The following is a 26,391-nucleotide window of genomic DNA, read 5'->3' on the forward strand; positions in this document are numbered from 1 at the left end:
GTAAGTAATAGTCCTTCCTACCATTATTCCTACCAAAGTGTACCACCTCGCACTTGCCAACATTAAATTCCATTTGCCATTTCCTGGCCCATTCGCCCAGCCTATCTAGATCCTTCTGCGGACTCTCCACACCCTCCGCACAATTTGCCTTTCCACCAATCTTGGTGTCATCAGCAAATTTCGACACCATACACTCGGTTCCCTCCTCCAGATCGTCTATATAAATGGTAAATAGCTGAGGCCCCAGCACCGACCCCTGGGGCACTCCGCTAGTCACCAACCGCCAATCCGAATAGCACCCATTGACCCCCACTCTCTGCCTCCTATTTGACAGCCAATCCTCTATCCACGCTAACACCCTACCCCCAACTCCATGCCCCCTTACCTTCTGCAATAACCTCTTGTGAGGTACCTTGTCAAACGCCTTCTGAAAATCAAGAAAGACCACATCCACTGGCTCTCCTCTATCCACCACCCTAGACACATCCTCATAGAATTCCAATAAATTTGTCAGACACGACTTCCCCTTAACGAAACCGTGCTGCGTCTGCTCTATCAAGCAATTCCCCTCAAGATGCCTCACTATTTCCTCCTTGATGACAGATTCTAACATTTTACCTACAACAGACGTTAAATTAACCGGCCTATAATTCCCTGCCTTTTGCCTGCCACCCTTCTTAAACAACGGCGTAACATTAGCCGTTTTCCAATCTTCTGGCACTTCCCCGGAATCCAGTGATGTTTGGAAAATAACCACCAAGGCATCCACTATCACCTCCGCCATTTCTTTCAGAACCCTTGGATACATTCCATCCGGTCCTGGCGACTTGTCCACAATCAGTCCCTCCAGTCTGTCACGCACCGCCTCTCTAGTAACAATAACGTCATTGAGACCCTCCTGTCCTACCATCTTTCCATCGCTAACATCCAGCAAATTATTCACGTCCTCCTCTGTGAAGACAGAAACAAAAAAGTTATTCAAGGCCTCAGCCATTTCCCTATCCCCTACCACTAAGTCCCCCCTCTCATCCTCTAAGGGTCCAACGTTCACCCTAGTCAGCCTCTTCCTTTTTATATATTTATAAAAACTCTTGCTATCCTTTTTTATATTAAGCGCTAGCCCAGCTTCATAGTTTATCCTACCCTTCTTTATCAACTTCTTTGTCAATCTTTGTTGACTTTTAAACCTCTCCCAATCCTCTTCTCGCCCACTACTCTTAGCTACTCTAAACGCCTCTGCTTTCAATTTAACACTTTTGCTATACCCTATTTATGACTGTAACACTACATTCTGCACCCTCTCCTTTTCTTCCCTATGTATGGTATGCTTTCTCTGTACAGCACACAAGAAACTATTTTTTTTACTGTATACGAATACATGACAATAATGAATCAAATTAAATAATTCTTACATATCGGTCATCCAGGAGACCTCTTAACAACTACCAGTCTTGAATCATTTTCCCCCATTTTTTATTTCTATCCTGGAAGTTTCCAATGCTTTAGTTAACTCTCATTATATCCTTTCTTATTTTAGAAGTGATTCTTTATCTATAAATCACCAGGACTATTCCACCCCTCACATTTTTTCCTTTTTTTCTGTAAATTATTCCCTAGTATAATAGGTTCCCAGTCCTAACTGTCTTAAAGCAATGTTACAGTAATGGCTACAATGCCTTGCATTTAAAGTTTAATCTGCACCATAATACATACAATTTGCTCCTTACTGTCTGGAAAAATAGTGGACATTAAAAAAATCAACTTAATCCAATAAATCTGAATTTTTCCAGGTTATATATTTTTAATAAAGTATTGAAAAATGTAGGCAGCATTGAGTTGTGATAATTGAACTAATGCTTTTGATAATTTGAGTCTTGATACATAATGAAGACAGCATGACCGATGATGTATCACAACTGTGTAATTGGGAGCTCTTGGACAGCAATGTGATCTAGGGCAAATGCGTCTGTAGATCATGTCTGGGGATTGAAGAGCTTCAGCTCTGAGTCATTGAGCTGAGGCCACATTGCAGGCACTGACATATCAGGGAGAGAAAAAGTTACCTGGACACTTTGTTCCAGGAGGCTGTCATGCCCCTTGAGATAGTATCTTCTGATTCGAGTAGAGGGTGTGACTGTGAGTGAGGTAGGTCGGAGGACCAGAACGTCGATGTACAGGGACTTCTTCCTTTGCAATTGTTGAACAGGTGCAAGATTTTTTCTACCTGAATGGATAAAAGTGGGGGTTGCAGGATGGATGAATGAAATGACCGTGGCATCAGGAGGCTATTCAAGTAGTGGGAGTTAATAAGAACGTAGTGGTAGTAGGGGGCAGTATCGTCTAGGGGGATAAGCATAGTTCTCTGCAGCCAAAAGAGTCCAGAGGCTGTGTTACTTGCCCAGTGCCGGTTATGGAACATAGGCCCTGTACTGCGCTGTAATGTTCTTCGGTCCTCGATGTTGCGCCGAGCAGTGGAACCAATCTAATGACCTTCTAACCTGAACTATTCCAATGTTATCCATATGCCTATCCACTGACCATTTGAATGCCCTTAAAGTTGGCGAGTCCACAACTGCTGCAGGCAGGGCATTCTACGCCCTTACTACCCTCTGAGTAAAGAACCTACCTCTGACATCCATCCTATAACTACCACCCCTTAATTTACAGCTATGTCCCCTCGTGTTAGCCATCACCATCCGAGGAAAAAGACTCTCACTGTCCACCCTATCCAATCCTTTGATCATCTTGTATGCCTCAATTAGGTCACCTCATAACCTTCTTCTCTCTAATGAAAATAACCTCAAGTCCCTCAGCCTTTCCTCATAAGACCTTCCCACCGTACCAGGCAACATCCTGGTAAACCTCCTCTACACCCCAATGCCTCCACATCTTTCTTATAATGCGGCAACCAGAACTGTACGCAATACTCCAAGTGCAGCCACACCAGAGTTTTGTACAGTTGTAACATGACCTCATGGCTCTGAAATTCAATCCTTCTATCAATAAAAGCTAACACATCGTACGCCTTCTTAACAACCTGGGTGCCAACTTTCAGGGAGCTATGCACATGTACCCCGAGATCTCTCTGCTCGTCAACACTACTAAGAGTCCTTCCATTAGCCCTATATTCTGTACTCCTGTTATTCTTACCAAAGTGAATCATCTCACACTTTTCCGTATTAAACTTCATTTGCCACCTCTCGGCCCAGCTCTGCAGCTCATCTATGCCCCTCTGCAAACTGTAACATCCATCCTCACTGTCTACAACTCCTCCAACTTTGGTGTCGTCAGCAAATTTACTAATCCATCCTTCTACACCCTCATCTAGGTCATTTATAAAAATGACAAACAGCAGTGGCCCCAAAACAGATCCTTGAGGTACACCACTTGTAACTGAACTCCAGGTTGAATATTTCCCATCAACCACCATCCTCTGTCTTCTATCAGCTAGCTAATTCCTGATCCAAACTGCTAAATCACCCTCAATCCCATGCATCTGCAATTTCTGCAGTAGCCTACCATGGGGAACCTTATCAAACATAAGAACATAAGAAATAGGAGGAGTAGTAGGCCAACTAGCCCTTTGAGCCTGCCCCGCCATTCAATAAGATCATGGCTGATCTGTTGTGGCTCAGTTCCACATTCCTGCCCTCTCCCCATAACCCTTAATCCCCTCGCTTATCAAAAACCCATCAACCCGCATCTTAAAAATATTTAGCGAGGTAGCCTCCACCACTTCAATGGGCAGAGAATTCCAGAGATTCACCACCCTTTGAGTGAAGAAGTTCCTCCTCAACTCCGTTCTAAACCGCACCCCCTTTATCTTGAGGCTGTGCCCCCTAGTCCTACTATCCTTTCTGAGTGGGAAGAGTCTCTCCACCACTATCCTATCCATCCCATTCATCATCTTATATGTCTCAATGAGATCTCCCCTCATTCTTCTAAACTCTAACGAGTACAATCCTAATTTATTCAGCCTCTCCTCATAGCTCAACCCCCTCAACTCCGGCATCAGCCTAGTAAACCTCCTCCGCACTCCCTCCAAGGCCAAAATATCCTTGCGTAAGTACGGCGCCCAAAACTGCACACAGTACTCCAGCTGCGGCCTCACCAATGCCCTATACAGCCGCAGCAAGCTTTGCTAAAATCCATATACTCCATGTCAACTGCCTTACCCTTATCTACCTCTTTGGTCACCTTTTCAAAAAACTCGATAAGATTTGTGAGGCACGACCCACCCTTCACAAAACCATGTTAACTATCTCGAACCAATTTATTTCTCTCTAGATGATTATAAATCCTATCCCTTATAATTCTTTCCAAAACTTTGCCCACAACAGAAGTAAGGCTCACCGGAATATAATTCCCAGGATGGTCTCTACTCCCCTTCTTGAACAAGGGGACAACATTTGCTATCCTCCAGTCTTCCGGCACTATACTTGTAACCAAAGACGACATGAAGATCAAAGCCAAAGGCTCTGCAATCTCCTCCCTAGCCTCCCAGAGAATCCTAGGGTAAATCCCATCCGGCCCAGGGGACTTATCTATTTTCATACTCTCAAGAATTGCTAACACCTCCTCCTTATGTACCTCAATCCTGTCTAGTCTACAACCTGGTATTGCAGTATTCTCGTCGACTACATTGACTTTGACTTTTTCCTGCGTGAATAAAGGAACATTTGCTGCTGAGGAGGATGAGGAGGAGGATCTAGCGGTTGTGGTCCATGTAGGTACCAATGACATAGGTAGGGCTAGGAAAAAAGTTCTGCTTAGGGCATATGAGCAACTAGGTTGAAAATGAGATTAGGGAACTAAATGCTTGGCTCAAAGATTGGTGTGGTAGAAAATGAGTTTCAATTCCAAGAACACTGGCACCTGTACTGCGGAAACTGCGAGCTGTACAATTGGGATGGTCTTCACTTGAACCATGTTGGGACCAGTGAGTCATACAACTACGGTGGTAGAGTGGAATTTAATCTAAATAGTGGGGGCAAGGGATCAATTGTGGGAAAAGTGATCCATTAGAGAGAAGACAAGGCCGGAGAGCAAGGCAACAATAAGTGAAATGATAATTAGAGCATGGCAGGAAAGGACAGAGTATATAAAACCTGAGTGCACCAGCAGATGTAGACTACAAAAACAATAAGACGACAGAATTAAAGATTTTTTTCTGAATGCACATCACATAACAAAGGAGATTTATTTCTATTTGAGCTATTAATTCATATGTATAATCTGGATGTCCATTACAGGCAAGATGACAAAGGCTAGGACCTGAATATTCAAGGGTATAAAGATATTTTGGAAGGACAGGAGGCTAGGAAAAGGTACAGGGTAGCTCTATTAATTAAGGATGACATGGGTACAATACAGACCTTGGTTCTAAACATCAAAGTGTAGAATCAATTTGGGTAGAGCTGAGAAATACTAACGGTAAGAAGTCACTTGTGGGAGTGATTTATAGGCCCTTCAACAATAACCATTGTAGGATGGAATATCCAGCAAAAAAAATAATGAGTGCTTGAAAGAAAAGTAAAGTGATAATCATGGGTGATTTTAATCTAAATAAAGATTACATCTACATAAAGGCAAATCAGAATGGCAAACATGGCCAGGAAGAGGCGTGCATAAAAATTTCTTAGAACAGCATGTTACAGCCGACCAAAAAGCATTAAGGTAGAATTAATTAATGACCTCATAATAAAGTTGCACCTACATGGCAGTGATCATAACATGACTGAATTTTGCATTCAGTTTGAAGAACACAAGGGTGGGTCTCAGACTAGTGTTTTGAACTTAAATAAGGGCCAATTATGCAGGCAGATCTGGCAATAGGGAGCTGGGAAATTAAGTTAAAGGGATAAGTCAGGAGATGCAGTAGCAAACATTTAAGGAGATGTTTTGTAACGCTCATCAAAAATATATTCCAGTAAGAAAGGATGCACCATCTGTGGCTAACTAAGGTAGTTAAAGACGGTGAAATTGTGTGCTTTTTCTTTCAATTTGATACAAAGATTAATGGTAGGTTAAAAGTTTGGATGGAACAAAAACAGCAAGAATGGTAAAAAAAAAGGGAGAAATTAAAGTACGAGGAAAAGGTGGCTAAAAATATAAAAATGGATAATAAGAAAAGTTTCTAAGCTATTTAATAATGGAAAGAGTGAATAATGAACAATGATCCTCTGGAGTGCGAGTCAGGGGAAGTAATAATGGAAGGGAAATGACAGATGAACTGAACAGACATTAAGACTATAAAATCCCTACGGTACGGACGGAGACCATGAGGTCTGCACCGACTCTAAAAGAGCAACTGCCCAGGTCCACCCCTTTGCCCTATCCTCAAAGCCTTGCACACTTACCATGGCTGATCCAGTTAACCTATACATCTTTGGACACCAAAGGATAATTTAGCATGACCAATCAACCTAACCTGCACATCGCTGGACCATGAGAGGAAATGAGAGCACACGGAGGAAACCCACACAGACACAAGGAGTGTGTGCAAACTCCATACAGTTATACAAGGCTGGCATCGAACCCGGGTTCCTGATGTTGTGAGGCAGCAATGCTAACTAACCACTGTGTCGTGTGCCATATTGTACATGCCTTCACTGGAGAGATTACAAACGACATCCCTGAAGTAAGTTATCAAAGAGGTGAAAGGGAGGAACTTAAAAGAACTAAGCTGACAAGTGCTCATTCTAGGGTCTTAAAAGTCGTAGAATTTGTACGTGTACTAATTTTAATTTTCCAAAACTCCCCAACTTTTAGATTGGAAAATAGCAAACGTAACTCCTCAATTCAAGAGAGGAGGAAGACTGGAAATAGAAAACTACACACTAATTAGCTTAACAGCTACCATTGGGAAAATGCTGGAATCTATTATTGAGTGTATAGCAGGGCACTTTAAAAAAAATCATGCAATTAATCAGAGTCAACATGGTCTTGTGTAAGGAAAGTAAGTATTTAACTAATTTATTAGAGGTCTTTGACAAAGTAACAAGCAACAACATGGACAACGGGGAACCTATGGATGCAGTGTACTTATATTTCCAGAAAGTATCTGACAAGATATCACATCACAAGGTTCCTACACAAAATAAAAGAGCTCATGGTGTCGAGGATAACATCTCAGCATGAAGAGAATTGGTCAGCCAACCAAAAACACAGGAGGTATCATTTTTGGGTTGGCAAGATACAACAAGAGTACGAGAGAGTTCAGTGCTGCAACCTCAACTATATATAACTGATGTTAACAATTTGATGGGATCAAACATTTAATTGCTAAATTTGACGACACTAGGATAGGGAGGAAAGTAAGTTGTATATAGGAAGTAAAGAGTCAGCAAATGTATACAGGTAAAGCAAGTGGACAAAAATTTGGCACATGAAGTATGATGTGGGAAAAATGTGAACTTTAATATTTTAGAAGGAAGAATAAAAAAAGCAGCATATTACCTAAATGGAGAGAGATTGCAAAATTCTTGAGGTAGAGGGGAATCTGGGCCTCCTGGTACATGAATCAGGAAATGTTAGTGTGCAGGTTCAGTGAGTAGGATGGCAAATGGAATGTGTCATTTCTGCGAGGGAAACGGAATGAGATGGTTTTGTCAGAGATGTTTTGCTAGAGCCAGGACTTTGAGGCCGCATTTAGGATACTGTGTATAGTTTTGGTCTCCTTATTTAAAAGGAGGACATTTGTATAAGAAGCAGCTAAAAGAAGGTTCACTCGACTGATTCCTAGAATGAGGGAGATTTCCTATGAGGAAAGGTTGAACATGATGCAGGTAGGTTGCGTGGGTTAATCTATTATTGGAGGATCTCAAACAGAGGGCTAGAATAATATGCTTCTTACATTTAAAACCTTAAGCCAAAAGATGCGAAAGCTAAGGAATGCGATTGTGAATGGGAAATTAACAGCAATTGAAAATGACAAATTCCAGTTGGATTGGTAAGACTCAGTCAAAGGGTGGAAGAATTGGGTAGGAAGTACTGAGCAAGGTGACCCCAAGAATCAATATTCAGATCTGACTGCTGTTTCTAATTTACATCAATATCTTGTATTCAGAAACTCAATGCAAAGTGATCAAATTACAGCTGAAACCAAACTTGAAGAGGGAAATCAAAGAGACGCAAATGACAAAACAAGTTGAATGCCATGTCAAACAGTGGTAGATAACATTTAATGCAGGCAAGTACATAAGAAAAAATGTACTCCATTAATGATGCTGGTAAGAACAGGGTTCAAAGCCTCAGAAATCTTAATAGGCTCAACACTCAATTCGATACAAACATGTTGATCTACAGCTGACAAAGCCATTGGAATTCTGAACAACATATCTATCCCCCTATTCCTTTCCCCCTCATGCAATTGCCTCCCCTTAAAAACATCAATGCCATGTGCCATAACCATTCTTTGTGGCTGTTTCATTTTTACCACACTTCATATAGAAAGTTTCTCCTGTATTCCTAATCTCATTTATTGATGGCCAAATTTATGATCTCTAGTTTTGAATTCCCCAAAGTGAAAACGTTTTCTCTATGTCTACCCTATGAAGCCTTTTCATAATCTTAAAGATCAAGCAGATCACCCCTCAGCCTTTTTTCTCTCAAAAAGAATCCCAGCCTGTACATCCTCTTCTGGCAATTATATTTCAGATTTCATCAACTTTGTGAATCTTTCTTCCCCCACCTTCTCCACTGCCTCTATGTCCGTTGTACTGCATGGAGACAAAAACTGTCACCTGTTTTCCATGTGATCTTACCAAGGTTCTACACAAGTTCAACAATCGCTCTGGAAATGAACACCAGTGCTAGTAAGCTAGCCCGATTAATCTGCATCACCATTTTTGAAATTAGTGCACTCTTATGCTCCTTGGTTCTGCAGTCAACTGAGTCTCATTATTCAGTATGTTGCTTTGCCTACTTTTTCCTACCATAATTAATTTGCCAAATGAATGCCCATTCTGCAAGTTTATTAATGCCGTCTAGTATTTTGCAACATTCTTCCTCAATATTAACTCCCCAATTTGGCATCATCCACAAATTTGAGATCGAAATAAACTTTCCAAGTCTAAATCTTTGGGGTAAATTGTGAACAGTGGTCCTAGCATTGATTGCAGTGGAACATATACCACCTTATGTCAAATGAGTAGCTACCCATAATTGTTACTCTCGGTTTTCTACTTGGAGCCCACTCAATATTCATTCTGATGCTTGCCTGCTCAGAGATGGCATTCTACGCACTTGTTTCCCTTTGTGATGTTCAACTAAGGGGGGGGGTGCACAGTAGCTAACAATCAGCAGAAGGTCCCTTTCACCCAAAATCATGGTACCTGATGTCAACGAAGGAACATAGCTACCTTTTCAAACATCACTGTACTTATGATCACACTCTGGTGGGTTGAACAAACAAATGAAACAAGGTCTGCAGGTGCTAAGGTAGTTCCATAATTCAACTATGTCTATGCAAACTGCAGGGGTGGCATTTCTTTAAAAGCAGCCATCAGCCCCTCTCCCCAACCTCAATCCTCTTTGAAAATTAAACATTGATAGAAGCTATAATTGCACACTTCCAGTTGCCGATAAAAATGTTTCAAGGCAATCATATACATGCACTAATTTTGCTTCATCTAATCTGGCAACTAGATCTTCACTCAAACTGTACGTTACTTTCCAGCATTCTAAATTGGTTTTTGTCAAACTGCATTTTGTCAATCATGGCAAGATGTAGATCAGGTTAAATAGATAAATATTTCTACATTTGTGTGAGCAATGAGGATACCCCACAAATTTTCAGAAGCATTAATCATTGGAATTAATAAAAACAGAAAAGGCTGGGAAATCTGAACCGGTTTGGCAGCATTTGTGGAGAAGGTAACAGAGTTAATGTTTCAAGTCCATATGACTGTTCAGTTCTGACAAAGAGTCATATGGACTTGAAACATTAACTCTGTTTCTCTCTCCAGATACTGTTAGAACTCAAATTTTCAGCATCCATGGTTATTTCCTTTTTATCATTGGGACTATCCAATTCAATGACAGCGATTTATAGCTGTTAATCCACTCAAGCGAGTTCAAGCATCTGTCTGGGTGCTAGGAAAACCATGCTTTCCCACTGATTTAAAAAGGGAAGAAAAATCACATACCTGACTGCTGGTCGTCTTGGCCAACGTCTTCTGTCAAATTCTGCAATAAGGAAAGAAAATTATGCAAATCTGTTCAGATTAACAGCAATGCACTCTGGAATACAATCTACCATGCAAACAATATTTGTGGGGTACAGTTAATTTTAACCTAAAGCATAGGTTCCAAAACAATTTTGCTGAGGAAGGTCCCGCTCAACTCAGTAAATTGCCATTTTGTCTCAGGGCAAATGGAACAATTCAAATTTTTAAAAACTACTTTTAAAATGTGAATTGGCAGCTATTAATTCACGCAGGAATCTGGAAAGATAGTAAAGACCAACATCTGCTTCAAAAACGAGCTCTAGGCACTGCCACCCTCAAAAAATCTGCCTCGTACATCTCCTTTAAACCTTGCCCCTCGCACCTTAAACCTATGCCCTCTAGTAATTCACTCTTCCACCCTGGGAAAAAGCTTGATACCTAGAAGTTGATATCTAGCCAGGATTAGGAAAATTAAACAGATGCCAAACTTCAAAATCCATGAAAATCTTTCAACTAGAAAAATTGGCTTTTGGCAGGATTGTCAAGCATAGTCCATTTGATATTTCACTAACTAGGTCTCCAGGCAGACTTTCAGAGCAAATGCTGGTTTTCAGTCAGCTGTCACTTTATTAACACAACAAAAACAGAAAGAGGAAAATTTCAGCAGGTCTGACAGCATCTGTGGAGAGAGAATAGAATAGTTCCAAGTCTGGATGACCCTTCGTCAGAGCTATTTTATTTATAAGATTTTCTTTGTTAATAAGGTTGCATGCCATTCACTTTTTAGTGGCTACATGGTGTGGTACTAATAACTATTTCGATCACTCTAATAAATTAACTGTTTAAATCTTTACAAATGTGTGGAATTTGCCAGCATCAGTTTAAAATAGTGATTGTAATGAACTAACAGCTGCAGGTTTGTAAACATCAGATTGTTCCTGAACCCTTGTGTTACAATTTATTCAATATGCTGCCCTGACAACACGAAGCTATACAAACAAACTGCACTCAATCTAGTAATATACTGTATTTAAAAGTATTGTAGGAATCAACTGGCAAAATTTGTGAATGTAAAAACATCATTCAAGCTGTTAAAAGCTTGCTGCTTGTTAATTATTTTAAATTGTAAATACATATTTAGGTTACTTCGCCCGGTTTCAAGAGTGTGCAGTGCAACATGCAGATAAATGTGATTAAGCATACAGATTGCTGCAAGTAAGGAAGTCATAAATTATCACAAGAATTAAGTTATTTGTGTCACAATCTAATAAAGGATTCCAAATTATGCTGTTGTATTCATTTTTCAAAGAACTAGTTAGTCATCTACATAAGAACATAAGAAATAGGAGCAGAAGTAGGCCATCTAGCCCTTCAAGCCTGCCCCGCCATTCAATAAGATCATGGCTGATCTGTCGCTCAGTTCCACTTTCCCGCTTTCTCCCCATAACCCTCAATCCCCTCTCTTATCAAAAACCCATCAACCCGCGTCTTAAAAATATTTAGCGAGGCAGCCTCCACCACTTCAACGGGCAGAGAATTCCAGAGATTCACCACCCTTTGAGTGAAGAAGTTCCTCCTCAACTCCGTTCTAAACCGCCCCCCTTTTATCTTGAGGCTGTGCCCCCTAGTCCTACTGTCTGTGAAATATTTTACCCAATTACACTATGGAGTTATTGAGAGCTACAAGGAAAACACAATTTTCAAAGAAAAATTTTAAAAAAATGAGGGGAGTAAATTTTGTGATGTGAAATGTGTTCAATTTGCATAACAAGCCAAATTTAACAAATTCACAACGCAATACTACGTAACCCAAACTTCAGGCAGCAATAAACCACATTTAAGGGTTACCACAGGCTGTCAGTGCCGTAGAATTGGAGTGCATATGAGCCAGTGTCTTTCGGAAATAATTTACGCTCTAGAAAAAACATTGCTAAGGTAATTCACCTATATAGTTGTCGACACAATTCCTGCAAACTGCTTCTCTATTCTACCTTACTTCAGCCTGTAAAGAATTTCAATGACAAAGCTTTCTGCCACTTATCTAACGTGAAGTTAATGCCCAAAAAGCACCTTCCACAGTTAGGTTGGTGTAGCGCTTACTATTAATATAGATTTTTAAAGCCAATTAGCAGCTTGTTGGAAAAAAAAGTTAATAAACTGCACATCAGACAATTGTAAATTTGCAATTTCCCAGCATATCCAGTACAATTACTGCAGTCTCTGCTGGGTCACATGACAAGACACGGTCACTTTTTTAAAATTTGTTTCCATCCAACTGCAGTATATGCCACAGGCCAAGAAAAAAATGCATATTCATTCAAGCAGTTAGCTGCAAATGATACAGACAGAAAATCTGAGGGGATCATCTCAGTTCAGCTCCTGCACCACAAACATCAAACCTAGAATTTAAGATGAAACAAAGGAGATTGACTGTCAACTTCACCAAGCCAGGCAGAATTTTAAAATCTCAATCAGCTAGTCCATAAGGCACAGGATCAGAAGTAGGCCATTCGGCCCATCAAGTCTGCTCTGCCATTCAAGGAGCTACCACAACAAAAGTTACTGTGGAAAATAAAAACTCTCAGTATAGGGAGGTAACATATTGACATGGAAAGACGATTGGCTAGCTAACAGAACAGTAGGCATAAGTGGGTCTTTTTCTAGTTGGCAGGATATAATGAGTGGTATGCCACAGACATCAGTGTTGAGGCCTCAACTCTTTATAATTTATATAAATGACTTGGATGAAGGATTGAAGATATGTTTGCTAAATTTGTTGATGACAAAAAGATAGGCAGGAAAGTAAATTTTGAAGAGGAATTAAGGAGGCTACAAAGGGACATATACATTAAGGGAGTGAAAATCTCTGGCAAATGTGAAATTGTCAATTTTGACAGTATGAATAAAAATTAAGCTTATTATCTAGATGGTGAGAGATGGCAAAGATCTGATGTGCAGAGTGATCTGGATGTCAGTGCATGAATCACAAAAAGCTGACAGTCAGGTGCAGCAAGTAATTAGGAAAGCTAATAGAATGTTATCACTTATTGTGAGGGGAAATGATTACAAAAGTAGGAAAGTTATATTTCAGCTGTACACAGCATTGGTGAGATCCCATCTGAAGGACCTGGTGGCCTACTCTTACTTCTGCAGTATCGGTTTCCTTATTTAAAGGAAACATGTAAATGCAATGCAAGCAGTTGAGAAGGTTTACTAGGGTACCGATACTGTGTCTTTAAAGTATGTATTGAGCCACGTTCTTGTGCAGGATCTGTTGTAGCAATTTTATGCACTCAGGGAGCCTCTCTCTCTACCAGCATCCTGCATTGTTACTCCAATAGCATAATTGCTTCTAATGACTAGAATGTTGGGTTTTAATCTGAACTAATGCTGTTCTGTTTTCCCCTGGGATTTAGTAGTGTGGGGCTTAGTTGTGATTGGCAGGTATGGTTATGTGAAGCTGGGCTTACAGGAAATTTTCAAGCTTAGATGCTGCTTTTGATGATGCTGGCTGGAACTCTACCTCCTTGCCTGTCATGGAATCGGCATGGGCATGGGCCCGACACTGGAAATCTCCATTGATATCGGGCGGGAATTTCCAGTCTCACCTGAGCACCACTATGATAGTGGAGTCGGACACTTCAGGAACTTTCAAGCAGTTATTGGATAGGCACATGGAGCACTCCAGAATTATAGGGAGGGGATAGCTTGATCTTGGGACTGGACATAGCTCGGCACAACGTTGAGGGCCGAAGGGCCTGTACTGTGCTGTAACGTTCTATGTTTCTATGTTTTGGAGTTGGGAGAGAGCAGTGTCTCTCTTTTCCCTTCTCTGAAGTTGGGGACTGGAATCTGCTAGGAAATAAGTTTCATTCATGGAGGTCCAGGCTAACTGCATAAAATATTAGTTTTCTGGTCTGGGCTTTAACACTAGACCAATACCAGGCATGGTTGGGTTGTCTCATGAGGAAAGAGGTTAGCTTTATATCCACTCAAGTTCAGATGAGTAAAAGGCGACTTGGTCAAAAACTTTAAAATCCACAGGGTTATTAACAAGTGGATGTGGAGGACGATGATCCTTCTTGCCAGATAAGGGGTTGCTCATTTAAGACAAGAGATGTGGAGAAACACCGTCACTGTCAGGAGTCTCTGAAACTCCCTTCTTTAAAACAGCATTGGAAGCAGAGTCTTTGAATATTTGTAAGACAGAGCTAGTAGGCTCATGATGATTCACAAAAGGGGTTAAAGATAATCGGGGTAGGAAGTTACATCCAGATCAGCCATAATTTTAATGAATGGTGGAGCAGGCTCAAGAGGCCGAATGGCCTACTTCTGTTTCTAATTTGTACGTTTGTATACAAGGCAGTATTTGATCAAGTGTGGCATCAAAAGAGGTCTAGGCAAGTTGAGGTCAATGGAAATCATTGGAAAAATTCTCCATTGGCTGCAATCTACCTACAACAAAGGAAAACAGTTGTGGTTGCTGTAGTTCAACCATGTGACTCCCAGAGTATTGTAACTAGAGAACCTCAAAGCAGCATCCTGGATTCAACCATTTTTAGCTGCTTCAATTACCTTGATCCATCATAAAGGTCAGAAGCAGGAATGTTCACTGATCATTGCAGTGTTCAGCATCATTCGCAACTCCTTAGATAATAAAGCAATACAAAGCAGTTGCGCTTCATTGCAGCAAGACCTGGACAACATTCAGGCTTGAATTAGTGTGAGGTGTGAATGCAAATTGTCATTTAAGTGCCAGGCAATGACCATCTCCCACAAGGAAGAACCCAAACCACCTGCCACACTTTAAAAAAAATCAATTTTCCAGGATGTGGACATCATTGGCTGGACTCAGCGTTTATTGCATATCCCTAATTGCTCTCCATCTCAGAGGGCATTTAAGAGTCAACCACATTGCTGTGGATCTGGAACCATACGGAGGCCAGACCGGGTGAGGATAGCAGATTTCCTTCCCTAAAGGACATTAGTGAATCAGATGGATTTTTTTTTAAAACAACAATCGACAATGGTTTAATGTTCATCATTGGACTTTTAATTGCAGATTTTTACTGAATTTAAATTTCACCATCTGCTGTGGTGACATTCAAACTCAGGTCCCTAGAGGATTATCCTGGGTCTCTGGATTCTATTCTAATACCACGAAGCCAGTACCTCCCCCTAATATTATAAATCACCAATACCCCATCATTAACATTCTGAGAGACTGACCAGAAACTTAGCCAGATCAGCCACCATGGCTACAAAAGCAGGTTAGAAGTTGGAAATTCTATACCAAGTAACTCAATTCTGATGGCCCAAAACCTGTCCACCATATATAAAGCCATTCGTCAGCAGTGTAATGGAATAACAAGAAGCTCAATACCATTCAGGACCTAAAAAAAAAGCCTGAAGGATTGATCACCTTAAAAATTCACTCCCTTCACAAGGAGTACCAAATGTGTTATCCTCAAGATGCAGTGCGATAGCTCGCCAAGGGTCCTTTGATACTATCTTCCAAATCTGCAATCTCTACCATCCAGAATAACAAGGACAGAAGGCGCATGGAAACATCACCACCTGCAAGTTACACACCATCTTGAATTACAAGTATATCAGCATTCCATCACTGTTGCTGGATCAAAATTCTAGAACTTGCTTTCTGACAACACTGTTGTGCACCTACACCACAAGGATTACAATAGTTCAAGGCAGCAGCTCACCAACCACTTTCTCAACAGCAATAAAGGCTAGCCTTGCCAGTAATGCTCACAACCCCCATGAATGAGCAAAAAAAAAACACAAGATGAGGTAGAGATCCTGGAGTGTGCACTAGTAGGTCATGGAGTGAGATGGCACTTTCACTTTACTGCATCAACCCAAAATTATAAAAGAGGAAAAACAAGTCTGCTGATTCCACAGATACTGGATTGGACAAATCACCCAGGGGGTCAACACCGGGAACCTAAGAGCTCAAGACCTTCATTGGTAAAAGTAATCAAGGATGGCAGGTTCAGATAGGATTGGTCAAAACCTACAGACTACACATTTACAAAATGAAAACATTTTACCAGGTTCTTCCCTGTGGAAGATTCTACCACTGTACTTAAATGAAAAAGATGAAAAGTAAAGTATTTTGTCTTTTGCTGCAGAATGACCTTCCCAAAAAGTATGAAATACCCACCAAGTCATGATTGGGGAACAAAGAAAAGTAATTTAAATATAATCTTAAAGGAACATGGGAAACAGGAAAAATGCCATTCAGCAACACCATTATTCAATCAGATCAGTGCCGCACTACACCTCAATTCCATTTAGCTGCCTTTGTTTACACTTTGGTCAAAAGAATAGAAAAGCTGATTATGTTTTGAAAAAAAGGTAAGAAACCTCGAGTGTTAATGTTCAAAGAGACTTAGTGTGCTCGCACAAGGACCGCAAACAGTTTGTGTACAGGTCCAGCAAACATTTAGGAAGGCCAATGGCATGTTGGCATTAAGTTTTTATTGCAAGGGGACTGAAGTTTTAAAAAGATATTTATTCCTTTCTTAAAGTTACAAAGCCAATGTGCAGAGTGAATAGAGCAAGCCCTTAATCCATTTCCTTGCTTGCTCCAAAAAACGATTCACATTCAAACTAAATCTAATTTATGATCTCTAAGATCCAAGCTGACAAGGAAAGGCACTGCACACTACCTTGGGCTTAATCTTAGCCAAAAGGCCAAGAAGCATTGTTGACCTTTATGGCTAGGAGAGCTGTTGCAAGAGTACGTTTTCTTTCATTTTTACTCCATTCTTAAAGTTACAAAGCCATTGTTCAGAGTGGACCAGGCGAACCTGAAACCATCTCCTTGTTTGCTCAAAAAAAAACAAACTCTAATTGAATCCAATTCATGATCCCCAAACAAGAGACAAACAAGATGAGCAAACTGGATCTATTAGCGGTAATCTCAGAAAATTACAAGATTCTGAAGGGCTGATGGGGTAGACCCTGAGAGATCGCCTCCTTTGGTCAGGGCATCTAAAACATGGGGGTACACTCTCAGGATAAAGATCTTTAAAGCTGGTACAGACAGATTTTTGGTCTTTCAGGGAATCAAGGTAGGTAGAGAACAAGCAGCAAAGTGGAGTTGAGGCCTAAGATCAGCCATGATCATAGTGATGCAGTAATGCAGGCTCGTTTTGCCCCCATTTTTTGCGTCCTTGCACCATATCCCTTGATACTCTTGTCTAACAAAATGCTATCAATCCCAGTCTTAAAATCTCAATTGATCCAGCATCCTTAGCCTTCTGGAAAAAAAAGAGTTTCAGGTTTTCACTTTGAGTTTGGAAACATGCTTTTCAAATTCATTTTTAAATGACCCAATTCTAATTTTCAGATTTGGCCTTCTTGTACTGGATTCACTTACTATTTCAGTCCTTCTGCATCTCCCTTTGTGACTCTCAATGCAGGATAGTGTGTGAGTGAGAGGGGCAAATGAGTCATCTAATTTACCTACTACAGGAATTATCCAGGCTTAATCTTCTCAGCCTTTTGGCCAAGATCAAGTGTAGTATCGACATGCTGTGCTTGGTTGAAGTCATTAGATTACACTTTAGCTTCATTTGAAGCTATTTTGAAAAGCGGCATCTCAGCCTTTTGGCTAAGATGTAAATGAGATCAAGCCTTGGAGGAGCTATGCCTACTCCAGTCAGCTTGGATCATGTGGATCAAGCCCAAGACAGGAGGCGTCAGCCCGGTCTTGTCAGCTTGGAATGGGAATGTCTCAACTTGTTGAGACTCTGAATTGGACTTGATTGGATTGAATTAGAATAAAAACAAAAACTGTGCAATTTGCTTCAGAAATGGTAATGGTGCTCTTTGTTCGATGCAATCTTATGACAAGCAACAAACTAACAATACGGTCTGTTGAAGATCCCAAATAATTCAGGCTGATGGCAGGATGAGGGAAAAAGAATGAAGTTTAACAAAAATATACACAATACTGACATATTAGCACCAGCACCTCAACCATGTATAAACAAAATTTATCAGCTGGAATTAAATGTACAAATGACAATTCAAAATAAATAAAAATACAATTACGAATTACAAAAAGTCAGTGAAACCACTGCCAAGAGCAGTGCTTCCCATACTTTTTCCTAGTTTTAATGCATCAGATTTCTTGTGATCCCAGAGACAAAATTGGGGGTCCCTATAAACACTGTAGGAGTACCTACACCACATGGACTGCAATAGTTCAAGGCAGCAGTTGACTACCATTGAGGGCAATTAAGGATTGACAACAAAATTGGTTTTGCAAGTAATGGCTACATCCCATAAACAAAACTAAAGCAAAACAAGCCATTTGGAATATCACTACACAGGAAATAATATTTTTGATGATAAAACTCATACACCCCTTCCTTTTCTCCTCCAGGTATTTATCCTGGAATTTGCTGCTTATTATGAGCCTTTGTTTCCATTCCATACATTCACCTCCATTTGGATAATGGAGTTAAATGGAATCAATCTTTTCACCATTCCACTTCTTAGCTAAATTTTCTCATTATAGAACATATGACCATGTTAACCTTATTAATGCTTGCCTGTTCCAACCTTCAGGATGTTGAATATTTCTGTAACCTCACTCCTGAGCCCTGACTCCAGGAGATTGCCAGCTTTTGTAGCCTCTCCCCTTCAGTCAATATGTCTAAGCTTAGCTATCAATTTAGCTGTCCTTTATTGCATGCACTCCAATACCTTTCTGATGAGACATGGTACTTCAATTGCATTAAACAAGCATTTAGTACATAGATGTAGACAAGTACAAAAGTACATAAATACAATACGAAAGCCATTACAGAGACATGGCTGCAGTATGACATGGATTGGGGCCTGAATATTGAAGGGTACATTCCCCTTAGGAACAAAAGGAAGGTAGTAAAAGGTGGAGGAGTGGCTTTGCTAATTAACAACAGTATTAGCACAATAGAGATGGATGACATAAGTTTAGGAAACCAGGATGTAGAAGCCGTGTGGATCGAGGTTAAAAATGTTAAAGGCAAGAAGTCACTTGCAGGATTGATGTACAGACTCCTGAATTGTAACTACATGGAGGATAGAGCAAAAAGGAAAAGATGATGGGAGCTTGTCAGAAAGGTATGGTGAGGTAAACATGAGTGGTTTTAATCTACACAGATTAGAAAAATCAGATGAGCAAGGATAGCCTTTTTACAAATTTGTAAGACTTGGATGAAGGGTTTGAAGATGTGATTGCTAAATTTACCAATGATAAAAAGATAGGTAGAAAAGCAAGTGATGAAGAGGCTACAAAGGGGCATGAATGTTATGTAAGTGGGCACAGATCTAGCATATGAAATATAATGTGGGCAAATGTGAAACTATCAATTCTGGCAGGAAGAATAAAAGAGCATATTACCTAAACGGTGAGAAATTGCAGAGCTCTGAGATTCAATGGGATCAGGGTGTCCTCATACATGAATCATGAAAGACTAGCATACAGGTACAGCAAATAATTAAGTTAATGAAATGTTATCATTTATTATGTGGGGAACTGAACACCAAAGTAGAGGGGTTATGCTTTAGTTGTACAGGACACTGATGAGACTACATCTGGAATACTGTGTATAGTATTGGTCTTCTAATTTAAGTAAGGATGTAAATGCATTAGAAGCAGATCACAGAAGGTTTACTTGACCAATACCAGGAATGGGGAAAAGTTGGTGCTTGTATTCACTGGAGTTTAGAAGAGTACAAAATGACATGATTGAGACATAAGATCCTGAGGGGTTTTGACAGCAATCCTCCACTACCAGCAAGTGGTAGTGGAGGATTGCTTCTGAGTGGAGGCCTGTGACTAGTGATGTGCCACAGGGATGAGTGCTGGGTCTATTGTTGTTTGTCATCTATATCAATGATCTGGATGATGATGTGGTAAATTTGGATCAGCAAATTTGCTGATGATACAAAGATTGGAGGAGTAGTGGACAGTGAGGAAGGTTTTCAGAGTTTGCAGAGGGATTTGGGCCAGCTAGAAAAATGGGCTGAAAATGGCAAATGGAGTTTAATACAGACAAGTGTGAGGTATTGCACTTTGGAAGGACAAACCAAGGTAGAACATACAAGGTAAATGGTAGAACACTGAAGAGTGCAGTAGAACAGGGGGATCTGGGAGTCAGATACGTAATTCCCTAAAAGTGGTGTCACAGGTAGATAGGGTCATAAAGAGTGCTTTTGGAACACTGGCCTTTATAAATCAAAGTACTGAATATAGGAGTTGGAACGTTACGGTGAGGTTGTTATAAGATATTAGTAAGGCCGAATTTAGAGTAGAGCATTGTGTGCAGTTTTGGTCACCTAATTACAGAAAGGATATTAGTAAGGTTGAAAGAGTGCAGAGAAGGTTTACAAGGATGCTGCCAAGACTTGAGAAACTAAGTTACAGAGAAAGGTTGAATAAGTTAGGACTTTATTCCCTGGAGCGTAGAAGAATGAGGGGAGATTTGATAGAGGTGTATAAAATTATGATGGGAATGGATAGAGTGAATGCAAGCAAGCTTTTTCCACTAAGGCTAGGTGAGAAAAAAAACTAGAGAACATGGGTTGAGTGAAGGGGAAAGTTTAAAAGGGAATTTTGGGGGGGCTTCTTCACACAGAGTGGTGGGAGTGTGGAATGAGCTGCCAGATGAAGTGGTGAATGCGGGCTCACTTTTAACATTTATGGAAAACTTTCTCACCTAGCCTCAGTGGAAAAAGCCTGCTTGCATTCACTCTATCCATACCCATCATAATTTTATACACCTCTATCAAATCTCCCCTCATTCTTCTACACTCCAGGGAATAAAGTCCTAACTTATTCAACCTTTCTCTGTAACTCAGTTTCTCAAGTCTTGGCAGCATCCTTGTAAACCTTCTCTGCACTCTTTCAACCTTACTAATATCCTTCCTGTAATTAGGTGACCAAAACTGCACACAATGCTCTACTCTAAACTCAGCCTCACTAATATCTTATAACAACCTCACCATAACATTCCAACTCCTATATTCAATACTTTGATTTATAAAGGCCAGTGTTCCAAAAGCACTCTATGACCCTATCTACCTGTGACACCACTTTTAGGGAATTACGTGGATGAGAGGGGTGTGGAGGGATATGGTCCAGGTGCAGGTCAGTGGGACCAGGCAGAAAAATGGTTTGGCACAGACAAGAAGGTCCAAAAGGCCTGTTTCTGTGCTGTAGTGTTCTATGGTTCTATGGATGTGGAATGGATGTTTCCTGTTGTAGAAGAACCTAGGAGTCACTGTTTCAAAACAAAGAGTTGCCCATTTAAAACAAGAGACGAGAAGAAATGTTTTCTCTCAAAAATGGCAGAGCCAGCTCAAAAGGGCCAGGTGACCTGCTCCAAGTTCGTATAGACGGAATTGCTTAAGATTTATGCTCAATCCTCTGGCTACAAAGCCTTACACTTCCTTTCTTTCTTCACTGTCTTGATAATTCAAAGGATATATCCACCCATTCCCCAAAATAGCTCTTTCTTGTCACAGTCAGTAGAATAATACCCACAGTTTACATTGCCAGTGCGTATGCTTTCCCAATGTCCTTGACACTTGTGCACATCAGAGGACATTCTATTGAAGTTCTATATTTGGTCAGCTCATTCCCCATTTGTGGTTCTCAAAGTTTGGTATTCAATGTATTTTTTCCTGTCCGTGTTGGTTGATCTTTAAACATTACACTAACACCATACTTTCAATGATATATTCATAGTGATATAAAACTTTACAACTTGGTTGTTGTCATTTGTAGTTAAGGTGGTGTTTTTGAAACTTGTTGTTATCCAGCCAGTTAATAAATATTTTGCACCTAATTATTGAGTATTAATAAAAAAAAAATGAAGTTACCAGTTTGTTCAAGGTGTGGTAAATCTTGTGAATATTAGCCAGTGTAGACAGGTGAGAAGTTAGTGGAAAATCTAGGAGAAAGGAAAAAAGTTTCACGTTAACATTGGAAGACAAGAGATAAATTAACTCTGGAAATAACAGGTGTCAAAGTTTCTACATTCCTTCAGTTTTATAATGCAAGACATACTATGTAAATCCACTTTCTATTAACAATTGGGATTGAAAACTTAAATCTCCCCATCTATTATTATTCCTATTAAATGAATCAATGTATTCAGTAGCTCAAATCAAACAGTTTTATTCAAACAAAGGAGACTAATAAAGTATTCAATGTTAAGAATGGACTATGTTACATTTAGTTAAATAACACAAATAGTTGTTGAATGAATTGTCGAACTCAAATCACAAAACTATGCTGATCTTCCTTGTTTCCATTATTGTCTGATAAATTCCAGCTCAACTGGGTTAGAATGGTTTGACTCCAGGAAGAGAACAATTCACTCATACAAACTAGCTTCAAATCTTTTGAATTCTTCACTTTTTAATTGAAGCTGTCTTGTTTCCATAGTCACCACTCTAATCTAGGGAAAACACTAGCCAATTTTCACACAGCAAGATTCAACAAACATTGATGTGATAAAAACCAGATAATATGTTTTTCCATACCGTTATAAAGTCAGAGCCATAGAGATTTATAGCATGGAAACAGGCCCGTCGGCTCATCTTGTCCACGCTGCCCTAAGCTAAACCCAATTGCCCACATTTGGCCCATATCCCTCTATGCCCATCGTACCCATGTAACTATCTAAATGCTTAAGAGGCAAAATACCACCACCACCAGCTTGTTCTAGACATTCACCACCCTTGTGTGAAAAAATTGCCCCTCTGGACACGTTTGATCTCTCCCGTTAAGCCTATGCCCTCTAATTTTAGACTCCCCTACCTTTGGGAAAAGATATTGACTATCTAACTGATCTGTGCCCCTCATTAATTTTACAGACCTCTTTTAAGATCACCCTTCAGTCCTCTACACGCCAGAGAAAAAATGTCATTTATCCAGCCTCTCCTTATCTCAGTCCATCAAGTCCCAGTAGCATCCTAGTAAATCTTTTCTACACTCCTAGTTTAATAATATCCTTTCTATAATTGGGTGACCAGAACTGCACACAGTATTCCAAGTATGGCCCTACCAATGTCTTGTACAACTTCAACAAGACGTCCTAACTCCTGTTTTCAATGTTCTGACCGATGAAACCAAGCATGCCGAATGCCTTCTTCGCCACTCTGTCCACCCGGGACTCCACTTTCAAGGAGCTATGAACGCGTACTCCTAGATCTTTGTTCTGCAACTCTCCCCTACGTCCTATTAACTGAGCAAGTCCTGCCCTGGTTCAATCCACCAAAATACATCACCTCGCATTTGTCTACATTAAACTTCATCTGCCATTCGTCAGCCCACTGGCCCTATTCAGCAAGATCTGTTGCAATTAGAGATAACTTTCTTCACTGTCCACTATGCCACCAATCTTGGTGTCATCTGCAAACTTATTAACCATGCCTCCTATACTCTCATCAAAATCATTAACATAAATGACAAACAACAGTGGACCTAGCAATGATCCCTGAGGCACACCGCTGGTCACAGGCCTCCAGTTTGAAAACAACTCTCTACAATCACCTTCTGGCTTCTGTCAAGAAACCAATTTTTGCATTCATTTAGATACCTCACCCAGATTCCGCGAGATTTAACCTTACGCAACAACCTACCATGTGGTATCTTGTCAAAGGCCTTGCTAAAGTCCATGAAGACACCATCAACTTCTCTGCCTTCATCTATCTTCTTGTTTACCCCTTCAAAACACTCAATTATACTCGAGACATTATTTTCCACTCAAAGCCATGCTGACTGTCTCTAAGCAGTCCTTGTGTCTCTAAATGCCTGTAGATCCTGCCTCTCAAAATACCTTCCAACAATTTACCCACCACAGATGTGAGGCTCACTGGCCTGTAGTTCCCTGACATTTCCCTGCAGCCCCTTTTAAACAAAGGCCCAACATTTGCCAATCTTCAGGTACCTCAACCATGACTATCGATGATTCAAAATATCTCGGCTAGGGACCCACAATTTCTTCCCTAGCCTCCCTCCTGGATACACCTCATCAGGTCCCAGGGATTTATTTAGTTTGATTGGTTGAAGGATGAAGATGGGCAAGGATAGCAAAAAGTTTAGCACTTATTTATTAGTGTCACAAGTAGGCTTACATTTACACTGCAATGAAGTTACTGTGAAAATCCCTAGCCGCCACACTCCAGGACCTGCTTGGGCAACGGAGGGTCAATTTAGCATGGCCTAACCAGCACTGTAGGAGGAAGCGGGCTTCCTGGAGTCCTTGTTCCTATTCAAAATTGCGCCATGGGATCTTTGATATCAAAACAGAGCACTTTCTTGGCCTTGGCAAAACATTTCATATGAAAGGAAGCTTCTGATAGAGTAACACTTCATTTCTGCACTGTGCTAAGTTTTTGGGGTTGGACTTGAACCCACATTCTTAAAGTAAAGTTTATCAGTCACAAGTAGTTTTACATTAACAGTGCAATTAAGTTACTATGAAACTCCCCTAGTCACCACATTCTGCCGCCTCTTCAGGTACACTGAGGGAGAACTCAATGGCCAATGCACCTAACTAGCACGTCCTTCATGCTGTGGGAGGAAACCGGAGTACATGGAGGAAACCCACACAGACACAGTTATGCAGACTCTGCAAGCCGGGAATCGAACCCAGGTCTGGGTGATGTGAGGCAACAGTGCTAACCACTGTGCCACCCTTACTCTGACTTAGGAGAACAGTACTATCACCTCTTGCTGACATCATAAAAGCCGTAATATTGGACAGCAGATTCCACACAACAGAAACTGGCAATAGCATTACTGCAAATCTCTTCTGCTGTATAAAGAAAGCTTGTGTTTATTTGTACTCCAACACCTCGGGTACCACTTCCTGCACATGCACTGTCAACATTTCAGAATGTGGAGATACCGGCATTGGACTAGGGTAAACACAGTAAGAAATCTCTCAACATCAGGCTAAAAGTCCAACAGGTTTATTTGGTAGCAAAAGCTACCTCTGATCCTTCGTCAGGTGAGAGGAGAGCTCTGATCACAAACAGGGCTTACATAAAGGCACACATTCAGGTTTACAGAATACTGATTAGAATGTGAGTTTTTACAGCTATTCAAGTCTTAAAAGGTGCAGACAATGTGAGTGGAGATAGCATTAAGCATAGGTTAAAGAGACGTGTATTGTCTCCAGACAGGACAGTGAGATTTTGCAAGCCCAAGCAAGTCATGGGGGTTACAAATAGTGTGACAAGGACCCAAGATCCCAGTTGAGGCCATCCTGCGTGCGGAACTTGGCTATCAGTTTCTGCTCAGCAACCCTGCGCTGTTGTGTCGTGAAGGCCGCCTTGGAGAACACTTACCCGAAGATCAGAGGCTGAATGCCTGTGACTGCTGAAGTGTTCGCCAACAGGAAGAGAACTACAGACAGTTACCTGCAGATCCAGCCAAAGAACACACCCGTCAACTCAACACTCTGATCAAGACTTTGATCCAGATCTTCAGAGCACCTTCTGTGCTTTCATCCTACACACTCCCCGTGAGATCTCTACTGCCTCCCAAAAGATACACAAGGCAAACACACCCGTCCCATCATAATCGAGCAACGGGATTCTGTGCGAAAACCGCTCCGGCTAGGTTGAGGGCATCCTGAAACCCATTGTAAAAAGAACCCCCAGCTTTTGTCGTGATACTATAGACTTTCTACAGAAACTCAGCACACATGGAGCAGTTGAACCAGGAGCACTCCTCGTCACAATGGATGTCTCGGCACTCTTCACCAGCCTCCCCCAAGGTGATGGCATTGCTGCAACTGCCTCGGTACTCAACAACACCAGTTTCCAGATGCAGTTTTGCAACTCACCCGCTTCATCCTGGACAACAATGTCTTCACCTTCAACAATCAGTTTTTCATCCAGACACGTGGAACAGCCATGGGGACCAAATTCGCACGTCAATTTGCCAACATCTTCATGCACAGGTTCAAACAAGATTTCTTCACTGCACAGGACCTTCAACCGATGCTATACACTAGATACACTAATGACATTTTCTTTCTTTATTCACTATGAGTCCAATCACTGAAACAACTAGATGATGACGACATCAACAAGTTCCATCCCACCATCAGACTCACCATGCACTACTCTCTGGAATCTGTTGCATTCTTGGACACATGCACCTCTATTAAGGACAGTCACCTCAGCA

At 40.8% G+C, this 26,391-nt stretch overlaps 1 protein-coding gene across 4 annotated transcripts in view; it reads right to left on the reverse strand.

Annotated features, from left to right (window-relative positions):
• dcun1d4 (DCN1, defective in cullin neddylation 1, domain containing 4 (S. cerevisiae)) overlaps positions 1 to 26,391 on the reverse strand; it is an 80,617-nt gene that overhangs the window by 37,539 nt on the left and 16,687 nt on the right. For all 4 annotated transcript variants that reach the window (XM_080187711.1, XM_080187695.1, XM_080187704.1 and 1 more), the window contains exons 2-3: positions 22,068 to 22,138; positions 10,149 to 10,188 (exon numbers count right to left, since the gene is read on the reverse strand). In XM_080187711.1, the coding sequence (XP_080043837.1) occupies positions 10,149 to 10,188; positions 22,068 to 22,138 (111 nt within the window). The remainder of the gene's footprint in view (positions 1 to 10,148; positions 10,189 to 22,067; positions 22,139 to 26,391) is intronic.

Source organism: Carcharhinus amblyrhynchos, chromosome 1, assembly GCF_965287045.1.
Source record: "Carcharhinus amblyrhynchos chromosome 1, sCarAmb.v2.hapA, whole genome shotgun sequence".
Lineage (NCBI taxonomy): Eukaryota > Metazoa > Chordata > Chondrichthyes > Carcharhiniformes > Carcharhinidae > Carcharhinus > Carcharhinus amblyrhynchos.